Source organism: Lactuca sativa, chromosome 2 (genome assembly GCF_002870075.4).
Source record: "Lactuca sativa cultivar Salinas chromosome 2, Lsat_Salinas_v11, whole genome shotgun sequence".
Taxonomy (NCBI): Eukaryota; Viridiplantae; Streptophyta; class Magnoliopsida; order Asterales; family Asteraceae; genus Lactuca; species Lactuca sativa.
The window spans coordinates 72,225,464-72,249,196 of NC_056624.2; the positions used below are offsets into that span (position 1 = coordinate 72,225,464).

General features: G+C 36.1%; 1 protein-coding gene across 1 annotated transcript; it reads right to left on the reverse strand.

Moving 5' to 3' along the window:
* Positions 1-20,935: 20,935 nt before the first annotated feature.
* Positions 20,936-22,280, reverse strand: LOC111912075 (uncharacterized). Its single transcript, XM_023907819.1, has 3 exons — positions 21,981-22,280; positions 21,664-21,895; positions 20,936-21,411 (listed from the first exon to the last, which is right to left on the reverse strand). Exons 1-3 carry the CDS (start codon positions 22,278-22,280, stop codon positions 20,936-20,938), a joined length of 1,008 nt encoding a protein of 335 aa, XP_023763587.1.
* Positions 22,281-23,733: the final 1,453 nt, after the last annotated feature.

Genomic DNA, 23,733 nt, shown 5'->3' on the forward strand with positions numbered 1-23,733 from the left:
AGCATATACGCTCAAAAATTATAGTTGAAGTCTAACAATGTGAACCTTTAATGTGAATATAACCTATACATATCATAGTTCACCGGGGAGTAATAGAGATTAGTGAACCTGAACTATGCATATGATAGCTTATCAAAAGTGATGGTGATTGTGAATATAACCTATACATATCATAGTTCACCGGGGAGTAATAGAGATTAGTGAACCTGAACTATGCATATGAATAGCTTATCGAAAGTGATGTGATGGTGAATTCCTTTCTTGTAATTAAGTTCCTAGGGTAGATGAAACATAAACTATACCTATTATAGTTTATTACTTTGTTTGTGATATGTATTTACCATAGCTATACCGACTATAACTAGTGCGTTCGTTTACGGGGGTATAATGGCTTAACTATACTTATTATAGATTATCTTAATCGTCCATAGCGGCAATAACTCTTTTGTAAGTGTAAGACCTTTAATATTGTGTTTGTTATATGAATAACCCTAAACTATACCTATTATAGTTTATCGATTGATTTCGTGGGAAATGAGCCTAGGCCTTACTTGTCATAATTTATCAATGTTTATATTTTAATGGATATAGCCTCGTAATATCGTATATATATATATATATATATATATTTGTCATACTTGTGAAGGTGTAAATCCATTTGTTTTCTGATGTATGTATATGTAAGAATACAAAATTTGTCATATATTGCAACTACACATAATCACATAACGATGTATACCTTGCTCAACATGTTACAAGGTGAAATGAAATTTATTGTGTTTTTCTGTTAATAACATTTTCTGTAACTGTTATTGGAAAAAATTGTAGAAAAATCATAAAATGTCCAAATCAGGTTCTGTAACTTCTGAGAGTTTGGAAAATGAGTCTAGTTTGTTAATAATTTTTATTATAATTTTTAATGACCTCTAACTTGGGTGAAAAAGTCCATAATCACAGACTGGTCCGGATTGATGTTTGAAATGATAGACAGTTTTGTAAAAATCACCATAAATTGTAGAAAAATCGTATGGAGATGTGCAAGTAGTCATTTTAAAGCTAAGAAGTGGAACTACATGCACCTAAAACAGTTTTGAAAACAAAAATATTTAAGATGTCCAAAACAGTTCGTGAATGGAGTGAAACTTTTCTGTTGAAAGCTGTTAGAAAAATGTAGTTATGTTCTAAGTATTTTAACTTGTATTCCCCCCCTAAAAACTTGAGAAAACATGAAAATGTAGGGGTATGAACTCACCTTAAGTGTTTTCAGTAGGTAAGTGTTGAAGAAGAGAAGTGTTCAACCCAAGAACACTTGAAGAATCACTTGAAGATTCGAAGCTCTAACACAAATATAATGGAGTTTGTGTAAGATATCCATGATTTGAGTGGAAATAATTGAGATAATCATAAAGAGAATGGATTATGCTTACCAAATGTGGAGGAAAGACTCAAGATCAGCCCTTGAATCTTGAATTTCTAGAGAGAGAAAGTGAGAGAGAAAAGAGTTTGATCTTCTTGTGAAATGAGAGCAAATGAGAGAAAATGAGGAGAGAGGATGATTATCCAGCTCTCAAAAACGTGGGGATGGCTTGTGAGGGAGGTAAAAGGTACAAGGTATGGTGGAAAGGAGTGTGGATAGTCATGGAGTGGGTATGGGGGTTGCTTGCGTCATAATATAAGGTAAAGTCAACACTCTACCTTTGTACTTTACCTACTCTTATTTGGATAAGGTTTTATCCTTAAAATGTGATTAAATCATTAATTTAGGGGTCTTATAATTAAAAATAAAGTTTTGGGTGAAAATCCTATGTTAAAATAATTAAAAATGGGTTTAAAACGCAAAAATACGCAAAAACGGGTGAAAAATGGGCTTTCCCAGCGAGACTCCTCGGATCTCGGCCGAGGTTCGGTCTCTGGGCCGAAGTTCGGTCAGAAGAGGCATGGTTCGGACGCGAGAGGCTGAATCCGGAGGCGAGAGGCGAAGCGAAGGCTCGGTCCGATGAGAAGCAGTCCGAAGCGAAGGCGAGAAGCGAAGTTAGGAGATTCGGTCCGAAAGGGAAGCCAGAACCGAAGGAACTGTTGTGAACAGTAATGAACAGTAACTTCGGTTCGGACCTTCCTTCTATGCGAGGCTCGGTTCGGACCTTCCTTCTATGCACGGTTCGGCTCGGATGAACAGTGACTTCGGTTCGGTTCATGAACAGTACTCTCGGTTCGGTTGATGAACAGTACTCTCGGTTCGGTTGATGAATAGTACTTTAGGTTCGGAGGGTTCGTTTCCTTAAGTCCGTTTTTCGCGTAGACTTCCGTTTTTGGGCTATTTTTCGCCAAATTCGAGGGTCGGGATGTCCCGAGTGATTATAGAAAATTGGGAGAGAGATTTTGAGAGAGATTTGAGAGAGATTCCACATACTCAGAGAGATTTGGGAGAGATTTGACATTCTTGGAGAGATTTCACATACAACGAGATATGTGGGAGAGATTTCACATACTTAGAGAGATTTGGGAGAGATTTGACATACTTGGAGAGATTTCACATACTTAGAGAGATTTGGGAGAGATTTGACATACTTGGAGAGATTTCACATACAAAGAGATATGTGGGAGAGATTTCACATACTTAGAGAGATTTGGGAGAGATTTGACATACTTGGAGAGATTTCACATACAAAGAGATATGTGGGAGAGATTTCACATACTTAGAGAGATTTAGGAGAGATTTGACATACTTGGAGAGATTTCACATACAAAGAGATATGTGGGAGAGATTTCACATACTTAGAGAGGTTTGGGAGAGATTTGACATTCTTGGAGAGATTTCGCATACAAAGAGATATGTGGGAGAGATTTCACATACTTAGAGAGATTTGGGAGAGATTTGACATACTTGGAGAGATTTCACATACAAAGAGATATGTGGGAGAGATTTCGCATACTTAGAGAGATTTAGGAGAGATTTGACATACTTGGAGAGATTTCACATACAAAGAGATATGTGGGAGAGATTTCACATACTTAGAGAGATTTGGGAGAGATTTGACATTCTTGGAGAGATTTCACATACAAAGAGATATGTGGGAGAGATTTCACATACTTAGAGAGATTTGGGAGAGATTTGAAATACTTGGAGAGATTTCACATACAAAGAGATATGTGGGAGAGATTTCACATACTTAGAGAGATTTAGGAGAGATTTGACATACTTGGAGAGATTTCACATACAAAGAGATATGTGGGAGAGATTTCACATACTTAGAGAGGTTTGGGAGAGATTTGACATACTTGGAGATAGAGTGAAAACGATAAAGAGAGGTTTCATTGGTGACCTTTTTGAGTGTTCGGCTTTGCATTGCAGGGTCCGTAAACCCCGTTACGCCTTGTTTAAGGATCTTGCATACTCCCGATGAGTGTGCGACATTGTTTTATCGGTTTGGCTCGCCACGTACCTCAGTTTTAGGTTAAGGAGATCTAGGTGTACGCACTTTTTGATTTAGGATCTCTCGTTAGAATAGAGAGTTGCTTAGGAGTTACTTATCATAAGCTCTAGTACTCACGGCAAAATGAGTGGACCGGTTTGACTTGTTGACTTTCGTTGACTTTGACTTGACTGAAAATTGACGGTTATCACATCATCCCCCCGTTAGAGGGAATTTCGTCCCGAAATTTGAAATCAGGCAAGGAGTTTGAAAATGACTAAGGTCGGCTCTACATTATTTTGATTCTGACTAAGAGACGAGTTATTATACATGAAAACTTAGCTTATACACATTATGATATAACCAATACTGGGCGGATAGTAAAATGTGTGATTCTATTTCAGTTTCACATCCCAACGAGGAAAAGAAACTAAGTCAGAATTCTCACATTCTATTATCTACCAGGTATTCGTTATATATAACTGGGGAATGTATAAGCGAGGAAATCATAACAAATAACTTAGTAATCCTTCTTAATGAATTGGAGTTCCTAGTCAGGGCTAACATTGAACCTAGATGTATTTCGACCGCTCACCTATAGAGTAGAAGCATGTTCTCGACAGTTTGACCTACATCCCTATGATGCAGTCCCATTATGGAGTCGAAGTAAATTCATAGAATGGTCTTATGACAGCCTTGGAATTTCCTATTGTTTATGGCTCTCAGTTTAATCTTTGGCATTACTACTATGCATGCTTTAATCGATGCTAGACTCAATCAAATAAAGAAATTCGGAATTTAGTCGTCGATGTTAGAAACACGTACTAATATTTGCGGGCAGTTCCGGGGTGGTCTCTCCTTCTAAAATCACTTGGTATATATTAAGAATTTCTTGGAGTTACCATATGTAAATTGTTTGTAGTATAAGGTTCGAGGAAATTAGGTCTACATCTCAGTAACGTAAGGAAGGTTTTGGGCATTGCTACGGTTCCCTTGAATAGTGTAGTGTCCGGATTCTGAAGGATTCGAATGTCTCTATTTAACAATCTAGGTTGGTCGTGTTCTTCGTTCCAGGTTTCCAAGCATTCTACCCAAGGAGGCGTTCGAGGGTTAGGATTCGGAACAAGGGCCATCAGGGTAGGTTCTCCACTTCAGAGTCGGGGTCAGGACCATCAGCAAAGCCTTTAGCTTGGTGACCATCCAAAGGGATTCGGTAATCATTCTCTGGCTCCTCTCTGAGCCATTCAGTATTGCCGTGGTTAGGGTAGTACGGGTCGTCGTGGGGAAGAAATTTAGCCATAATATCTTCGCGAGAAATGGGGATATAAGAAATAACTAAGTAGACGTACTAATTAGATAATTATAAGATGATCTTTACCAGGTACTTCAATATATTGTTTAGTGCATACTAGTCATATGTATTTGGGACAGGATAGACCTTCGAATAAGCGATCCTAACTCTAAATCCCCAATCCAACGAGAACAGGAAGTAAAGCAAAGACCCACAGATTCTAAGTCTATGACGTCCTGGATACATATAATTTTAATGTATCCACTAGGCAATTATTGACCTATTGGTAAAAATCTATTTAGTTCTCAAATAAGTAATTATAATAACACCAAATACCCCTATGGTATTTCATTCTGGTAGTGTTGGTAAGTTTTTATACTTGTTGCAACACCTATGACCATTCTTGGGCATATGATAATCATTTCTGGGTGAGACATAGTTGATCAGGCTATGTCATTCCCAGACCTGACTATACATCCCCAAGCCTACTCGTATTGTTCAACAATTACTACTTTTGTCCCATCCCATCGTGATACTGACCCTAGTGTGTGTGCACATGCTCCTACTTTTACCGAGGAATTATTTGTTTCTAAAAGTATAGCAGTTTTGAAAACTTTAAATCAGAGACTTTCGGTCCCAATGTATTTATAGTTTGTATATCTTATGTGGTTCGATATACTGAGTTCACTATAAACATTGCTCTGATACCAATCTGTCACACCCCCAAACCAAGGATGGCGGAAACGTCCAGGGGTGGAGGACTTCATGTACAGTATCACAACAACATGTATAATAGTGCTCAAAGTAAATACAACCATCATAAATATAATTGAAAAAGTTACACCAAAGTATATGTTTACATGTTTCAAAATCAATTACATTGTGATGATAAAAATAAATTGTTGACGGTTTAACGTCCCATCCTCAAAGCGCTGAAGTTTTCCTGTTTCACTGATTTCCTGAGAATGCAAGTAGTTTTGAAAAGTGTCAACAATTAAGTTGGTGAGTTCATAAGAGTTTTGTTTGGAGTAGAAACCGTTTTCCTTTTTAAAATTGATAGAGTTTGATCTCCAGAAAATCCAATATTTTCTTAGTTAGGTGTAAACAGAATATTCCTATATGATGTGTTGATGTATCCTAGATTGACCCGTAGATTTCCCCTATAATTGTCCAGCGTATATAAGTTATAGAAGATTTAAGTTAGATAAAACGTCGAATGTAGTGGGTCTGCCCTAGGTCCACAACCCAACGAGGAACAAGAGATGAGGCGGGCACCACCAATTCTAAGCCAATCCAGACTAAATTCTTGTATGACTCAAGCATATACGCTCAAAAATTATAGTTGAAGTCTAACAATGTGAACCTTTAATGTGAATATAACCTATACATATCATAGTTCACCGGGGAGTAATAGAGATTAGTGAACCTGAACTATGCATATGATAGCTTATCAAAAGTGATGGTGATTGTGAATATAACCTATACATATCATAGTTCACCGGGGAGTAATAGAGATTAGTGAACCTGAACTATGCATATGAATAGCTTATCGAAAGTGATGTGATGGTGAATATAACCTATACATATCAAAAGTGATGGTGAATATAACCTATATGATGTGTTGATGTATCCTAGATTGACCCGTAGATTTCCCCTATAATTGTCCAGCGTATATAAGTTATAGAAGATTTAAGTTAGATAAAACGTCGAATGTAGTGGGTCTGCCCTAGGTCCACAACCCAACGAGGAACAGGAGATGAGGCGGGCACCACCAATTCTAAGCCAATCCAGACTAAATTCTTGTATGACTCAAGCATATACGCTCAAAAATTATAGTTGAAGTCTAACAATGTGAACCTTTAATGTGAATATAACCTATACATATCATAGTTCACCGGGGAGTAATAGAGATTAGTGAACCTGAACTATGCATATGATAGCTTATCAAAAGTGATGGTGATTGTGAATATAACCTATACATATCATAGTTCACCGGGGAGTAATAGAGATTAGTGAACCTGAACTATGCATATGAATAGCTTATCGAAAGTGATGTGATGGTGAATTCCTTTCTTGTAATTAAGTTCCTAGGGTAGATGAAACATAAACTATACCTATTATAGTTTATTACTTTGTTTGTGATATGTATTTACCATAGCTATACCGACTATAACTAGTGCGTTCGTTTACGGGGGTATAATGGCTTAACTATACTTATTATAGATTATCTTAATCGTCCATAGCGGCAATAACTCTTTTGTAAGTGTAAGACCTTTAATATTGTGTTTGTTATATGAATAACCCTAAACTATACCTATTATAGTTTATCGATTGATTTCGTGGGAAATGAGCCTAGGCCTTACTTGTCATAATTTATCAATGTTTATATTTTAATGGATATAGCCTCGTAATATCGTATATATATATATATATATATATATATATATATATATATATATATATATATATATATATATATTTGTCATACTTGTGAAGGTGTAAATCCATTTGTTTTCTGATGTATGTATATGTAAGAATACAAAATTTGTCATATATTGCAACTACACATAATCACATAACGATGTATACCTTGCTCAACATGTTACAAGGTGAAATGAAATTTATTGTGTTTTTCTGTTAATAACATTTTCTGTAACTGTTATTGGAAAAAATTGTAGAAAAATCATAAAATGTCCAAATCAGGTTCTGTAACTTCTGAGAGTTTGGAAAATGAGTCTAGTTTGTTAATAATTTTTATTATAATTTTTAATGACCTCTAACTTGGGTGAAAAAGTCCATAATCACAGACTGGTCCGGATTGATGTTTGAAATGATAGACAGTTTTGTAAAAATCACCATAAATTGTAGAAAAATCGTATGGAGATGTGCAAGTAGTCATTTTAAAGCTAAGAAGTGGAACTACATGCACCTAAAACAGTTTTGAAAACAAAAATATTTAAGATGTCCAAAACAGTTCGTGAATGGAGTGAAACTTTTCTGTTGAAAGCTGTTAGAAAAATGTAGTTATGTTCTAAGTATTTTAACTTGTATTCCCCCCCTAAAAACTTGAGAAAACATGAAAATGTAGGGGTATGAACTCACCTTAAGTGTTTTCAGTAGGTAAGTGTTGAAGAAGAGAAGTGTTCAACCCAAGAACACTTGAAGAATCACTTGAAGATTCGAAGCTCTAACACAAATATAATGGAGTTTGTGTAAGATATCCATGATTTGAGTGGAAATAATTGAGATAATCATAAAGAGAATGGATTATGCTTACCAAATGTGGAGGAAAGACTCAAGATCAGCCCTTGAATCTTGAATTTCTAGAGAGAGAAAGTGAGAGAGAAAAGAGTTTGATCTTCTTGTGAAATGAGAGCAAATGAGAGAAAATGAGGAGAGAGGATGATTATCCAGCTCTCAAAAACGTGGGGATGGCTTGTGAGGGAGGTAAAAGGTACAAGGTATGGTGGAAAGGAGTGTGGATGGTCATGGAGTGGGTATGGGGGTTGCTTGCGTCATAATATAAGGTAAAGTCAACACTCTACCTTTGTACTTTACCTACTCTTATTTGGATAAGGTTTTATCCTTAAAATGTGATTAAATCATTAATTTAGGGGTCTTATAATTAAAAATAAAGTTTTGGGTGAAAATCCTATGTTAAAATAATTAAAAATGGGTTTAAAACGCAAAAATACGCAAAAACGGGTGAAAAATGGGCTTTCCCAGCGAGACTCCTCGGATCTCGGCCGAGGTTCGGTCTCTGGGCCGAAGTTCGGTCAGAAGAGGCATGGTTCGGACGCGAGAGGCTGAATCCGGAGGCGGGAGGCGAAGCGAAGGCTCGGTCCGATGAGAAGCAGTCCGAAGCGAAGGCGAGAAGCGAAGTTAGGAGATTCGGTCCGAAAGGGAAGCCAGAACCGAAGGAACTGTTGTGAACAGTAATGAACAGTAACTTCGGTTCGGACCTTCCTTCTATGCGAGGCTCGGTTCGGACCTTCCTTCTATGCACGGTTCGGCTCGGATGAACAGTGACTTCGGTTCGGTTGATGAACAGTACTCTCGGTTCGGTTGATGAACAGTACTCTCGGTTCGGTTGATGAATAGTACTTTCGGTTCGGAGGGTTCGTTTCCTTAAGTCCGTTTTTCGCGTAGACTTCCGTTTTTGGGCTATTTTTCGCCAAATTCGAGGGTCGGGATGTCCCGAGTGATTATAGAAAATTGGGAGAGAGATTTTGAGAGAGATTCCACATACTCAGAGAGATTTGGGAGAGATTTGACATTCTTGGAGAGATTTCACATACAAAGAGATATGTGGGAGAGATTTCACATACTTAGAGAGATTTGGGAGAGATTTGACATACTTGGAGAGATTTCACATACTTAGAGAGATTTGGGAGAGATTTGACATACTTGGAGAGATTTCACATACAAAGAGATATGTGGGAGAGATTTCACATACTTAGAGAGATTTGGGAGAGATTTGACATACTTGGAGAGATTTCACATACAAAGAGATATGTGGGAGAGATTTCACATACTTAGAGAGATTTAGGAGAGATTTGACATACTTGGAGAGATTTCACATACAAAGAGATATGTGGGAGAGATTTCACATACTTAGAGAGGTTTGGGAGAGATTTGACATTCTTGGAGAGATTTCACATACAAAGAGATATGTGGGAGAGATTTCACATACTTAGAGAGATTTGGGAGAGATTTGACATACTTGGAGAGATTTCACATACAAAGAGATATGTGGGAGAGATTTCACATACTTAGAGAGATTTAGGAGAGATTTGACATACTTGGAGAGATTTCACATACAAAGAGATATGTGGGAGAGATTTCACATACTTAGAGAGATTTGGGAGAGATTTGACATTCTTGGAGAGATTTCACATACAAAGAGATATGTGGGAGAGATTTCACATACTTAGAGAGATTTGGGAGAGATTTGAAATACTTGGAGAGATTTCACATACAAAGAGATATGTGGGAGAGATTTCACATACTTAGAGAGATTTAGGAGAGATTTGACATACTTGGAGAGATTTCACATACAAAGAGATATGTGGGAGAGATTTCACATACTTAGAGAGGTTTGGGAGAGATTTGACATACTTGGAGATAGAGTGAAAACGATAAAGAGAGGTTTCATTGGTGACCTTTTTGAGTGTTCGGCTTTGCATTGCAGGGTCCGTAAACCCCGTTACGCCTTGTTTAAGGATCTTGCATACTCCCGATGAGTGTGCGACATTGTTTTATCGGTTTGGCTCGCCACGTACCTCAGTTTTAGGTTAAGGAGATCTAGGTGTACGCACTTTTTGATTTAGGATCTCTCGTTAGAATAGAGAGTTGCTTAGGAGTTACTTATCATAAGCTCTAGTACTCACGGCAAAATGAGTGGACCGGTTTGACTTGTTGACTTTCGTTGACTTTGACTTGACTGAAAATTGACGGTTGTCACAATGATGGATTTAATTAGTTTCCATAAAAACAGAATTATAATTATAGATATCATTTAATATACATATAATTATGGAAATCACTTAATATCTATATTTATTTAATTAAAAAATTATTTAATTTACTAAATTCATATTGGTGCATCCTGGTACACAATAAATGTAAGAAACAAAATAAACTAGCCCTATTTAATTAAAAAATTATATATATATATATATGTATATATATTTAATTAAAAAATTATATATATATATATATATATATATATTGAACTATACGTGATATAGAATCAATCTGCAAAAAGAAACTTTAATTACTTTTAAGTACATATTGTACTATTGTATCTATTTTAACATAGTTTCTTTGATCACATATACTCTGTTATCCTCTAAACTTTCCTCTAATTGATTTGTTATGGAGGGAATTAAGCTAATAATTTCAATGTCAAATGACGATGTGGAGCTTATTGCAAGAGGTAGCATTCGGCGTAACGTCCAATTTCTACTTGATTGTAAAAATGAAAGACGGGATCTTGAGAATCAACGTCTACCATCAATTTTCATGGTTCCTAAATTGTACTGAGATATCAACCCAATATCTTTTACGCCTAGGTTGGTCTCTATTGGAGCTCTTCACAGAAAATATACAAATTTGCAAAAGTTTGAAGTTCAAATATATATATATATATATATATATATATATATATATATATATATATATATATATATATAGGTTCAAATGTTTTCTCACATCTATTGTGTACTAGAATGCACCAATAGGAATTTAGTATTAATTATATGTATATTAAATGCTCTCCATACTTATAACTCATTTTTATGGAAACTAATTAAATTCGTAATTAATGTCAATGATAATATTCTTTCAAAATGAATTCGTATCTAGAAGAATGAGAGTGTATTCTAGCAGAACGAAAGTGTATTCTAGTTGAATATATTTTCTTTCTTCATATTCCATGCAACTTGATTGTATTTTAAGTGAGTGGGTCCTGAAAGAAAATACAAACTCATATATAAAAATCTAGATCCAAGTTTATTCTGAAAGAATGTTATTGCTGACATTAATGATGAATTTAATTAGTTTCCATAAAAACAGAATTATAATTATGGATATCATTTAATATAAATATAATTATGGAAATCATTTAATATCTATATTTATTTAATTAAATAATTATTTAATTTACTAAATTCATATTGGTGCATTCTGGCACACAATAAATGTAAGAAACAAAATAACCTAACCATATATATATATATATATATATATATATATATATATATATAAAACAATTTGAACTGTAGGTGATATAGAATCAATCTACAAAAAGAAACTTTAATTACTTTTAAGTACATATTGTACTATTGTATCACAGTTTCATTGATCACATATACTCTGTAATCCTCTAAACTTTCCTCTAATTGATTTGTTATAGAGGAAATTAAGCTAATAATTTCAATGTCAAATGACGATGTGGAGCTTGTTGCAAGAGGTAGCATTCGGCGTAACGTCCAATTTCTACTTGATTATAAAAATGAAAGACGGGATCTTGAGAATCAACGTCTACCATCAATTTTCATGGTTCCTAAATTGTACCGAGATATCGGCCCAATATCTTTTACGCCTGGTCTGGTCTCTATTGGACCTCTACGAAGAAAATATACAAATTTGCAAAAGTTTGAAGTTCAAAAATCGACTTATTTACATAATTTATTGGCTCTGTGTGGTTCCAACAAAAAGTAAACGTTAGAAAACTGCATTCGAAAGGTGACTATGAAAATTAAAGAAATCAAGGCATGCTATGAAGTGTTAATGAACTACCAGGACGATGAGGAACTTGCGAGAATAATGGTAATAGATGGATGTTTTATCCTTTATTTTACTCATCTTATTTCAGGAAAAGCCGGTAGATTTTTGGGAAACCGATCGACTATCCCATTAATAGTTAATGATATTCTGTTGATAGAAAACCAAATCCCATTTTTTGTTCTTAAAGAACATCTTTGAGGCTACTTTTCTTCAATATGAAAAAAATGCCTCTCACGCTGATTATCTCAAAATACTTCTCAAAGGTTATAATCTTTTTCGTGAGAATAAAGTAACAGACAACATCAACCTATCTAAGCCTCATGATCATATCCTTGGCCTTCTGCACAACTATTTAGTACCTATGCATCTCGAAGGATCACAAAATTTTCTTCAAAAAGGAGGCCCGACCTTCGAATAAGAAAGACACTCGGCCATGGAACTGGCTAGGGCAGGGGTGAACTATAGGGCTAATAACGATGCGAATTGGCCAATGGCCATGAAACTGGAATTACCAAGGTTTTTATGCTTCCCATGGTTTTGGTGTAAGCCTACTATGTTGATGCCAAAACTGCATGTTCATGATTCCACTGAGTTGGTTTTAAGGAACCTCATACTATACGAGCAGTCTAGTCTAGTTCCTGAGTACGGTACATCATATATGTGGGCCATGGATATGCTACTAGATAGTCCAGAGGATGTTGCAAAGTTGGTAAAAATCAGGGGTCCTAGTCAACCATTGTGGCTCCAACGAGAAAGCTGCAAATATAATAAACAATATATGCCAAGATGTGTCCTTAGGTCGTTTTTATTACCATCAAGAGTGGGAAGATCTGGATACCTATTACAAGAGTTGCTGGACCAATGCCGCTGCAGCATTGAAGCGTAAATATTTCAGCAGTCCATGGTCTATAATTGCTCTCTTTGCTGCAATCGTTTTGTTTGTTCTTACCCTTGTTCAGACCGTCTATACAATCAATCCCCCAAACCCATAATCATAAGTAATTAACGTTACATTTTTATTATGTTTTCATCTTTCGTTGTTCAAATTTTACTTCGGTATTTGTCATTTTTTCTGTTTTGTCTCAGTTTGCAAGTCCCACATATTCAAGAAGTATATGTTTAATATTTGTCGGTTTCAATATATTGTTCTTATTTTAGCATCGAATTAACTACGTGTAAGACCGTGTACTACACGGGCTGATTAAAACAAAAGTTAAATATCATGGTTTAAATATTAAATGTCTTTTAAAGTACAATTTAGATTAAATACAAATGAAATGATGAATATGTTAGTAATTCAATGTATAGTAATAAAAACTAATGATAGATTTTAAATAAATGAGTTGAATTACAAATTTTCAAAAACATTTTTTGAATATGGAATTAGATGTCCTCCTGATAATTTTTACTGTCATTGTCTAAAATTAATATTTTTAATCTATTTATGGTTTTATAATATATTAAGAAAAAGGTAATAAAACATAATACTTAAGACATATAAATATGGAGATGTTAAAATTGCATTTTTAATATAAGGTAGTTTAGACCTAACCCAATAACCCATTTTTCTTTGAGTCTTTAATCAAAGAGTCGGGTTTGATTTCTAATGTAAGATAGGATACATGGTTGTCTTCATGATTAAGCATATTGTGCCCATCTGAAACCTTTTAATTTCGGGGTAGTTTGGATTACATGTTACACTTATGAAAAAATTTAGGTATGAAAATCACTTACATACTGAAATCTAAATTGTTATGAACTGCATAATTTTATTAGTGCATAATTTTAAATCTTAGAAGATACAACCTGTTTTTTTCTTCATAAATATAATCTTATTAGTGCATAATTTTAAATCTTAGAAGTCATAGTTTTGGAAGGACAAAAGTTGAAAGTTGTACTTCTATCAAATTTGAATTGCTTCATTCCCATGCTATGTTAATTTTATATCAAATTCGAATTGCTTCATTTACATTTGTGTACTTAATGAAATCCTTAAATCATATTTTTCTATAGATATTTACAAAAGACAAAGAAAAAAAATGCTACAACAATACATCTAATACGGGATTAGCTGTGAGATTGTGGTGTAACAAATAAAATTATAATGCACATATCAGTATGAAAGCAAATAGGCAGCTAATACATGTATAAAATTAAAGTACATTGCTAATACAAGTAAATAATATAAATATGTAAAACAATATTAAAACTTTAAAGAGTAAAGCTGCCAGTTGGAGCAACATGATGAACATGGCGACCAATGTTGTTCGGAATCATATCTCATTAGCTCTAGTGTATCCTTATCATGATATTCTGCAAAAACATAAGAGAATTTCATTAATAAGAAAAAGAGTAAATTACACGATTCGTCCCTTGTACAGGTGTCAAAATACACGTTTAGTCTTTATTTTCAAAAATTAACTCGGACCGTCCCTGGTTTGATTAAAAGTTTCATGTTTCATCCCTCGTTAGTTTAAAATTGCACGTTTCATCCCTTGCGAGACATGAAATGACTAGAATACCCTTTTTAATTTATTTTTAATTTATTTTTTATATTTATGATTATTTTTAATTATTAAATTTTTTAAATTAAATTTAATATATATTTCTTTTTTGCTTTGCTAAAGAAAGCTTAAACACTACCACCAGAAAAATGGACCACCACCGGTAATCCTCTTGACTACCGCCACTGACCACCACCACATTTCCTTTCATTTGTTCACGTCTGAAAAATATTACCTCCGTCGGAGATGTGGAATACTGTCAGAAAAAACATCACTACTGTCGGTTTCTCTCCCTCTCACCTGATTTTCTCCTGAAACCCTTGAGCATTTATTACCATCTGTTTCCTCAATCTTCTTCCCAAACAGAGCAGAGAAACACAAAACACACATACACACACACCTTGTGTGTTTTTGTTGATACGATACAGAGAGAGGGATATAGAGTGATAGAGAAAACGATAGGTCACCATCACCACCTGTGCGCTAGGGTTTTGAGAAAGAGGGGAGATGTAATTACAAAAGTATATCAACAGGAGATGTGTGGTTTCAGATCTAGCATTTTGGGGGTTTCATGATGGATTTCACTTTGGTGCTTTCAGATTAAGCATACCAACACCAGTAATCAGAGATGGTGAGACGAATTTGGAATTTGCAAATCCGATGGTGGTGATGAATCAGAACCTGCGTTGAGTAGCGGTGATGCATTGGAACAAATTCACCTCCTCTCAATCTTCTTTTGTAATGGTAGAATCAATCACCAGAAAGATATGGATATTTCATTCTTCTCTCGAATCCTTCAAGAACTTGTTTAGATTTGCAAATCTGAAATTGTTTTTGAAGTTCATGAAGTTGAAGTTGAAAACTTTCTTGAAGTTAAAAGCTGAAATTGTTGATATAATAAATAGTTATTTTATATAATAAACAAATAAAAAAATAACAAATAAATAGAAAAGAAATAAATTGGGGCAAAATTGTCTTTTTATGTCCGGAGGGATGAAACGTGTAACTTTTAACCAAACAAGGGACAATCCGAGTTAGTTTTTAAAAATAGAGACTGAACGTGTATTTTGGCACCTACACAAAGGACGATTCGTGTAATTTAGGGGCGACGGTTGGAGTAGATGGGGGTGTTGGTGTTGTGAGAGGTCAATTATAGGGGCGACGGTGCGATACGATCTACTGGATTGTGCAACGACATCAGAGATGTTGGCAGTCAAAGCTGAGTTGGGGCAAAAGAATGAAGAAAAAATCGAATCAGTCGGTAGTGGCCGGTGCAAGAGTCGGTCGGAGGTGGTCAGCGCTGGAATTGATCGGAGATGGGAGGAGACCTGGTGGCGAAGGTCCGGTGGAGGTTGCAGATCATCGGAGGGTGTGGGATGGAAAAGGAGTTAAGAAATAGAAAGGGAAGAAGCGTAGGGTAAAGAAGGAAAAACGCATCTTTTTTTATTTTCAGACACAGCCCCACATCTGAAATATTAAGAGCCTTCTTAATTTTTAAGAGGCAAAAATTAAGATGTTACCAAACAGTCTAAATCTGAATTTTTAAGAGCTTGTCTCTTAATTTTTCAATTAAGAGGCTACCAAACAGCCCCTTACTCTAAGAAAAACAATAAAAAAATTATAAAGGTATTTAGTTTGATATGTATTGAAGTAATAAGATATCCTGTAGGCAATGAATTTATTTTCCCATCATTTGTTTACCGTGAATATTTGGCTAAAGGTGATGGATATATACATGCTTACCATGTTTTGCTCGATGTGGCTAAGTAAAATTTAAATATCACATTTTCAAGTTTTAGGATATGTCAAATTACTTTAATAAACTAAAATACAGTTTATTTATATTATCTTGAAAATGAGATAAAATATGTTAAATTTCACCATAGCAATATCAATATTAGCTTTTTAACCAATGCAACAGCAAAGCAACACTCTGTTCCAACACTTTTTTTTTTTTTTTTTTTTTTTTTTTGTATTAGTTTCGGAAACTGCACTAACAACACCTTGTCCCATCTTAATCCCTGAGACTATCCTCTACCCTAGTATTAAAAGAAGAGAACTGAAAATCAGCTGAACAGAAAAATGAACATACCAACATACACTCATAAAAACTTGAAAATAAACCTCACATAAAAACTATTAGACAATATACAAAATTAGTGGACAGTTACCTATAAAGTATTCATGAACAATCATCCACTAAACTAAAAGATGTCATCTCACTGGTTTATAAATTGTTGATATTTAAATTATAAATTAGTATGGTTATCTTTATTTTATTGTTTCGCAAGTTTTGGTATCCTTATCAGATTATATATATATATATATATATATATATATATATATATATATATATATATATATATATATATATATATATATATATATATATATAGGGTTAGGTTCATTTGAGACCACCTATATTTTGTGAGACCGTGAGACGCATTTTTTTATTTTTTTTATTTTTTTTTAATTTTTTTTTGTTAATTCATGTTCCGAAAATAATATTTAAAAAAAGAATTTTTTGATTTTTCCATTTATTTTGCATTTTAAAATTATTTTTAAAATATGTACAGTTTAATATTCTATTTAGAATATTTTACGTATTTTTCAAAAAAAATAGAATTTTTTTTAGTTAATTCAAGTTCCGAAAACAATATTTAAAAAAAGAATTTTTAGATTTTTCCATTTATTTTGCATTTTAAAATTATTTTTTAGAATATGTCAGTGTAATATTCTATTTAGAATATTTCACGTATTTTTCAAAAAAAAAAAACGGAATTTTTTTTATTTTTTTTTATATTTTTTTTTATATTTTTTTTAGTTAATTCAAGTTTCGAAAATAATATTTAAAAAAAGAATTTTTGGATTTTTCCATTTATTTTGCATTTTAAAATTATTTTTAGATTTGGTCTCACGGTCTCACAAAATTAGAATGGTCTCAAATGAACCTAAACCTATATATATATATATATATATATATATATATATATATATATATATATATATATATATATATATATATATATATATATATATATATATATATATGGTTCCTGTGTAATCGGTTTAATGAATCAATACAAATTACAAATTTATTATGGTATGAGAGCGAACCTAGGAGATCAATCTTAGAGTTCGTTCACAATGACAGACGGAGAAAAGCTAGATTCGTCCAAAGGCGGAGAAAAATCCATTCTTGACATATCTTCACCTTATTTTCTCACAGGTTCGATCATCCTGGTTAGAATTTCGTAGGAGAAAACTGTAGGAGATCAGCCCCTGTTGGATCAAATAGTTCAGGCCACAGATTCTAAAGATGGAGTTTTTTAAGAACCGACTGTAAGTTCTCTATTGCATACATTGAAAGTGATTACAAAGGGAAATATAAATACTGAATACAGAAACAGAAACTAGCGATTTACATGCATCTGCATGTGCTTCTACGTGTGGCCAAATGCCACATTATTCTCCTAAATACGTGGTCAACACAGGACCAAATCTGCTTTATTCAAATGCCTCAACGGCTAATCTTAGAATTAAATCTAACATATTCCCCCTTAATTCTGAGTTTAATCTGTAATGCTTTCTATTCCCAACAGGTTTATCATCTGCATGAACTTCACACGTGCTAAGGCTTTGGTCAAAGGATCAGCCTTCTGATCTTCCCCGCTTACATGCTCTACCTGGATCTCCTTTCTTTCAATACACCCACGTATGAAGTGGAACTTGGTGTCGATGTGCTTACTTCTCCCGTGGAAAACTGGATTCTGCATCAAAGCTATTGCTGATTTGTTGTCAACGTATAGTTTCACCATTTCTTCCTTCATCCCTGTTAGGTCTTTTATCAAACTTCTCAACCATAATGCTTGACATGCAGCTTCTGTAGCTGCCATAAACTCAGCCTCGCATGAAGATAACGCCACTGTTTGCTGTTTTTGTGAAGACCATGTGATAGCCTTTCCAGAAAAGTAGAAAATTGTTCCAGTAGTTCCTTTTCTTTCATCCAAATCCGTCCCATAACTGCTATCACTGTACCCAACTAACTTCTTGTCTCCACCCCTTTTGTACACCAAGCCATAATTCTTGGTACCTTTGATGTACCTTAATATCTGTTTCACAGCCTTGAGATGACTCACCTTTGGGGCATCCATGTACCTACTTGCAATACCTACAGAGTAGCTCAAGTCAGGTCTTGTGTGAGTTAGGTATCTCAAGCTTCCAACAATCTTTCTGTAGTCAGTGGCGTTGACCGGTACTCCTTCTTCATCCTTTGTTAAACTAGATCGTGGTTCCATGGGGTACTTGGTGGGATTACAGTCTCCCATACCTGCAGTCTTCAAGATCTTTTTAGCGTACCCAGCTTGGTTTATCATGATACTTCCATTCTTTTGTATGACTTCAATCCCAAGATAATAGGATAACACGCCTAAGTCACTCATATCGAACACCCTTTTCATTTGTTGTTTGAAAGCATCAATCAACTCGTTTGAACCTGTTACAATTAGATCATCTACGTACACTCCCACCAGTAGTGTCATATTTCCTTTCTTAATCTTGTATACAACATATTCTTGAGGACAACGCTGGAAACCCATGTTTTTGAGTGTCTTGTCGAGTTTTGCATTCCAAGCTCTTGGGGCTTGGTGCAGCCCATAGAAGGCTTTGTTCAGTCTGTACACCATGTTCTCCTTCCCTTTGACATGAAATCCATCAGGCTATGAAACGTACACTTCTTCCTGTAGTACCCCATTTAGGAATGCCGATTTGACATCCATGTGATGAACTTTCCACCCCTCGTCTGCTGCTAATGCCAAGATAACTCGAATTGTTTCCATTCTAGCCACTGGCGCGAAAGCTTCTTCGAAATCAACTCCCTTTTGTTGTACGTATCCTTTTGCGACGAGCCGGGCTTTGTGTTTAATGATCTTTCCACCTGCATCTTTCTTTACTTTATAAACCCATTTTAATCCAATTGGTTTTTGTCCTTTGGGAAGATTCGTTAATATCCATGTATTGTTGGCTTCAATTGACTCCAGTTCTCTCTTCATTGCAGCTTGCCACTCATGTTCGTTCGCCACCTCTACATACGTTCTGGGTTCTTCCCCAGCGAACATGAGTTCCTCAATTTCATCATCAAATGGCTGACACCGACTGAGTACGTCTTCTAATGTGCGGAACCCTTGAACTGGTGTGTCATCATATGTCGATCGGTTTGGCAACGAGTCCGATGACAGTGTTGTGCTTTGTGGGGAGGAATTGCTTTCGTCGTTTGTTACTGAAACAGGGGTCTGTGGTGAGTTTGTTGGGTTGGACGGACCAAAGCTAGGGGACGGGCTTTCTGGGCCTCCTTCTTCATGTTGGACTCCTTGGTCTTGGGCTGGATCGTTGTTTTCTGCTACATCTTCATAAGGGATTTCACTTGGAAATCTAGTCTAGTCTTGACCAAAAACCTGTGTCTCGTTTTGAGCTGTGTCCCACTTCCATTTTGTTCCTTCATCAAATATCACATCCCTGGCTACATATTTCCATTTTTCACTTGGGTTGTATAAACGAAAAGCTTTACTTCCTGGTTCGTTGCCAAGCTACACCAATTGAATGCTGCGATCACTTAACTTTGTGAGCTTGTTGGCCGGTCTTTTTGCATGAGCCACACAACCAAAAACCCTAAAATGCTCCAGTGTTGGTTTCTTCCCATACAGTGCTTCATAAGGAGTTTTATCTTTTACTCCTTTTGTTGGAACCCGATTGAGAATCTAAACCGCATGGCGTACTGCCTCTTCCCATAAGATTTCTGGAACTTCCATTGCTTTCAATAACGATCTCGTGACTTCAAGGATAGTTCGATTACGCCGCTCCACAACTCCGTTTTGTTGTGGAGAGTATGGAGCGGTCAACTGTCTCCTAATTCCTTCCTTGCTACAATATTCATTGAAGTCATCAGATGTGAATTCTCCTCCACGATCAGTACGCAAGCCTTTTAGCTTAAACCCGGTTTCACTTTCCACCTGTTTTCTAAACCTTTTGAAGGTTTCATAAGCCTCACACTTTTGCTTGAGCAGGTAAACCCACATGAACCTGCTGTGGTCATCAACAAGAAGGAGGAAATAGTGATTACCTGCTATTGTTTGTGGTGTTATGGGCCCACAGAGGTCAGCATGCACGAGTTCCAACGGGAAATTTGCTTGCCATTGAGATTCTTGTGAGAACGATTGACGAGTCTGCTTGGCTACTAAACACCCTTCACAAACTTGTGCTGGGTGACACACCTTTGGTACTCCACGCACCATTCCTTTCTCCACCATGGATTCTAACGAGCGAAAATTGACATGCCCTAGACGAGCATGCCATAGCCAAGCCTTGTCGTCTATTTTCGTGTGAAGACAAACCGGTTGGGTTGTGTCAAGCACTATCTTATACAAACGGTTCTTTGAACGTTATACCTTCATCACAAGCCTGCTGTACTTGTCATGTACCTTTAGGAATTCTTGCTTCATCCCAATCTTATAGCCTTCTTCCGTCATCTGCCCGAGACTTAGAATGTTACTTCGGAGAGCCGGAATGTAATACACTTCTGCAATGACCAGTTGTTCTTTATTCTTGCAATCTAGCAAGATGGTTCCCTTGCCTTTGATCTGAACTCTTGATCCGTCTCCAAACCGTACCTGTCCCCTTATATTTTCATCCAGTTCTGCAAAATATTCTCTTACTCCTGTCATATGGTTACTAGCTCCATTGTCTAGATACCATGTGTCCTTTTCATTCCCATTTTGACTTGGAAAGACCTTATCTTCATTTAACAGAACCAACTCTTCAGTCTTTTCTCCGTGTACAGTCAAGAGTAGAGTTGTCTCATCTTCTTGTGCTTGAGTAAGATTCACATTTCCTTCTGTATGTTTTGGTTTAGGGCATTCTGATGCAAAATGACCAAAATCATCACAGTTAAAACACTTGATGTGTTTCTTGTCTCGATTCTTCCAGCGGTCTTGGTTGTTATCTCATGACGAGTTGCCACCCCGGCCACCTCTGCCTCGCCAACTGCCTCTTCCTCGACCTCCATTTCTACCCCCTCGATCATTGTGTGACGAGCCTCGACCCCTTCCTCTTGAGTTCCTTCCGGGAGTTTTCTGACGATTTTGTCCCTCTGATCGGGTCAGCATCAGACTTGCTTCTGTGGCTGCGTTATCGGATCGAAGTTTCAAGCGGGATTCATAAGCTTTAAGTCTTCCAATGGCTTCTTCGAACGGCATGTCGTCTACATCAGCATATTGCTCAATAGAGGCAACGAGTTGCAGGTATTTGTCTGGGACAGAATCGAGTAGCTTTCTAACCAACACTCCATTGGCTAGGTTCTCACCAAGACTTACATAACTGGAGCTTATCCCACTTATTTTTTCCTGCAAATTAATCGATCGTTTCTCCTTCCTTCATTCGTAAAGAGTCAAACTCACTCTTTAGCGCGTGCTTTCTTGCCTTCTGAACCTGATCGGCACCCAGGTAACGAGTCTTCAACGAATCCCATACTTCTTTTGTCGTCTTCTTCTGCGCAACTTGAAGAATCACATCATCGGGTAACGCCTGGAATATGAGTGCTCGAGCCTTCTTACTTTTCTTTTCATCAACAGCCGCGCCAACTCGGTGCTCGATGGATTCCCATACTCCCTGGGCATCCATTATCGCCTCCATCTTTATTGCCCATGTTGTGTAGTTCGTAGGTGACAGCATCGGGTATTGCAGTGGTACACCACCATTCCCATTCTCTTTTCCCTGTATTATCGACATGTTTTCTAGGCGTAGGTATTTGGACAGGAACTGGAAAAGCTAGCTCTGATACCAACTGTAGGAGATCAGCCCCTGTTGGATCAAATAGTTCAGGCCACAGATTCTAAAGATGGAGTTTTTTAAGAACCGACTGTAAGTTCTCTATTGCATACATTGAAAGTGATTACAAAGGGAAATATAAATACTGAATACAGAAACAGAAACTAGCAATTTACATGCATCTGCATGTGCTTGTACGTGTGGCCAAATGCCACATTATTCTCCTAAATACGTGGTCAACACAGGACCAAATCTGCTTTATTCAAATGCCTCAACGGCTAATCTTAGAATTAAATCTAACAAAAACCTCCTACGTGATGTGAACTATAGTGACTGGGAAAACGAGATGACAAACGCTCTTTACGCGAAGAACAAAATAGGGTTCTTTGATGGAACCCAACCTATGCTGAAAGAAGATTCAATCGAGTTAACCAACTGGAAAAGGTGTAATGCAATGGTACGAGGATGGCTTGTTAGTTCTACGGAGAAAGAGATAAAAGGAAGCGTGAAATATGCTACTACTGCTCGCGATATGTGGCTGGATCTTAAAGAAAGGTTTGGAAAAGAAAATGCACCATGGGTGTATGAGCTGCGTCGAGCTGTCACCAGTATACAAAAGAACAATTTAACCGTGTCTTCCTACTACACAAAGCTAAGAAGTGTGTGGGACGAAATCCAATCTATAAGTCAAATACCTGCATGTTCGTGCACCGGATGTACGTGTCGAATTAATAAGGAGATTGCAAAGCTTCGTGATAAGGAACGACTGTATGATTACCTCGTGGGCCTGGATGAAGAATTCAATGCAGTGAAAACTCAAATACTTAGTAGCAGTCCCCTTCCTACCCTAACTGCAGGGTATCATCTTGTCAGTCAAGACGAGCAACAACGACAAATCCGTGTGGCACTTCACGTCAACTCAGAATCATCAGCTTTCCAAGCGCCTGGAAAATTCTTTCCATGACAATCGGGTAAAACATGTGGACAATCAAATAATAAACAGGACAATCGCAACAAATCTATAAAATCTGAAGACAAATGGTGCACTCATTGTAAAAAGACTGGGCATATGGTCGACGGTTGCTTTGAGTTGATAGGTTACTTGGAATGGTGGAATACAAAGAACACTAATATGAAAAACCAAACAGGAAGACAAAAGACACAAGCCAAGGCAGCTACTGTTACTGAAGATAAAGTTACTCAATTGATTACTAAAGAAGATTACGAAAATCTAATGAGAATGCTAAAGTCTGCTAAAGTAAATGAAGAAAACCCTAAAGCAAATATGAGTGATAAGAGTTGTTGGAACAGCCCCTACAACCTTTGAATAATAAGAAGAAAAGAAAACAGGTTCTTGTTGTTGCTAAAACAAAATAAAAAGAAACAGATGGAGACTTTTGTTTATTCTGGACTC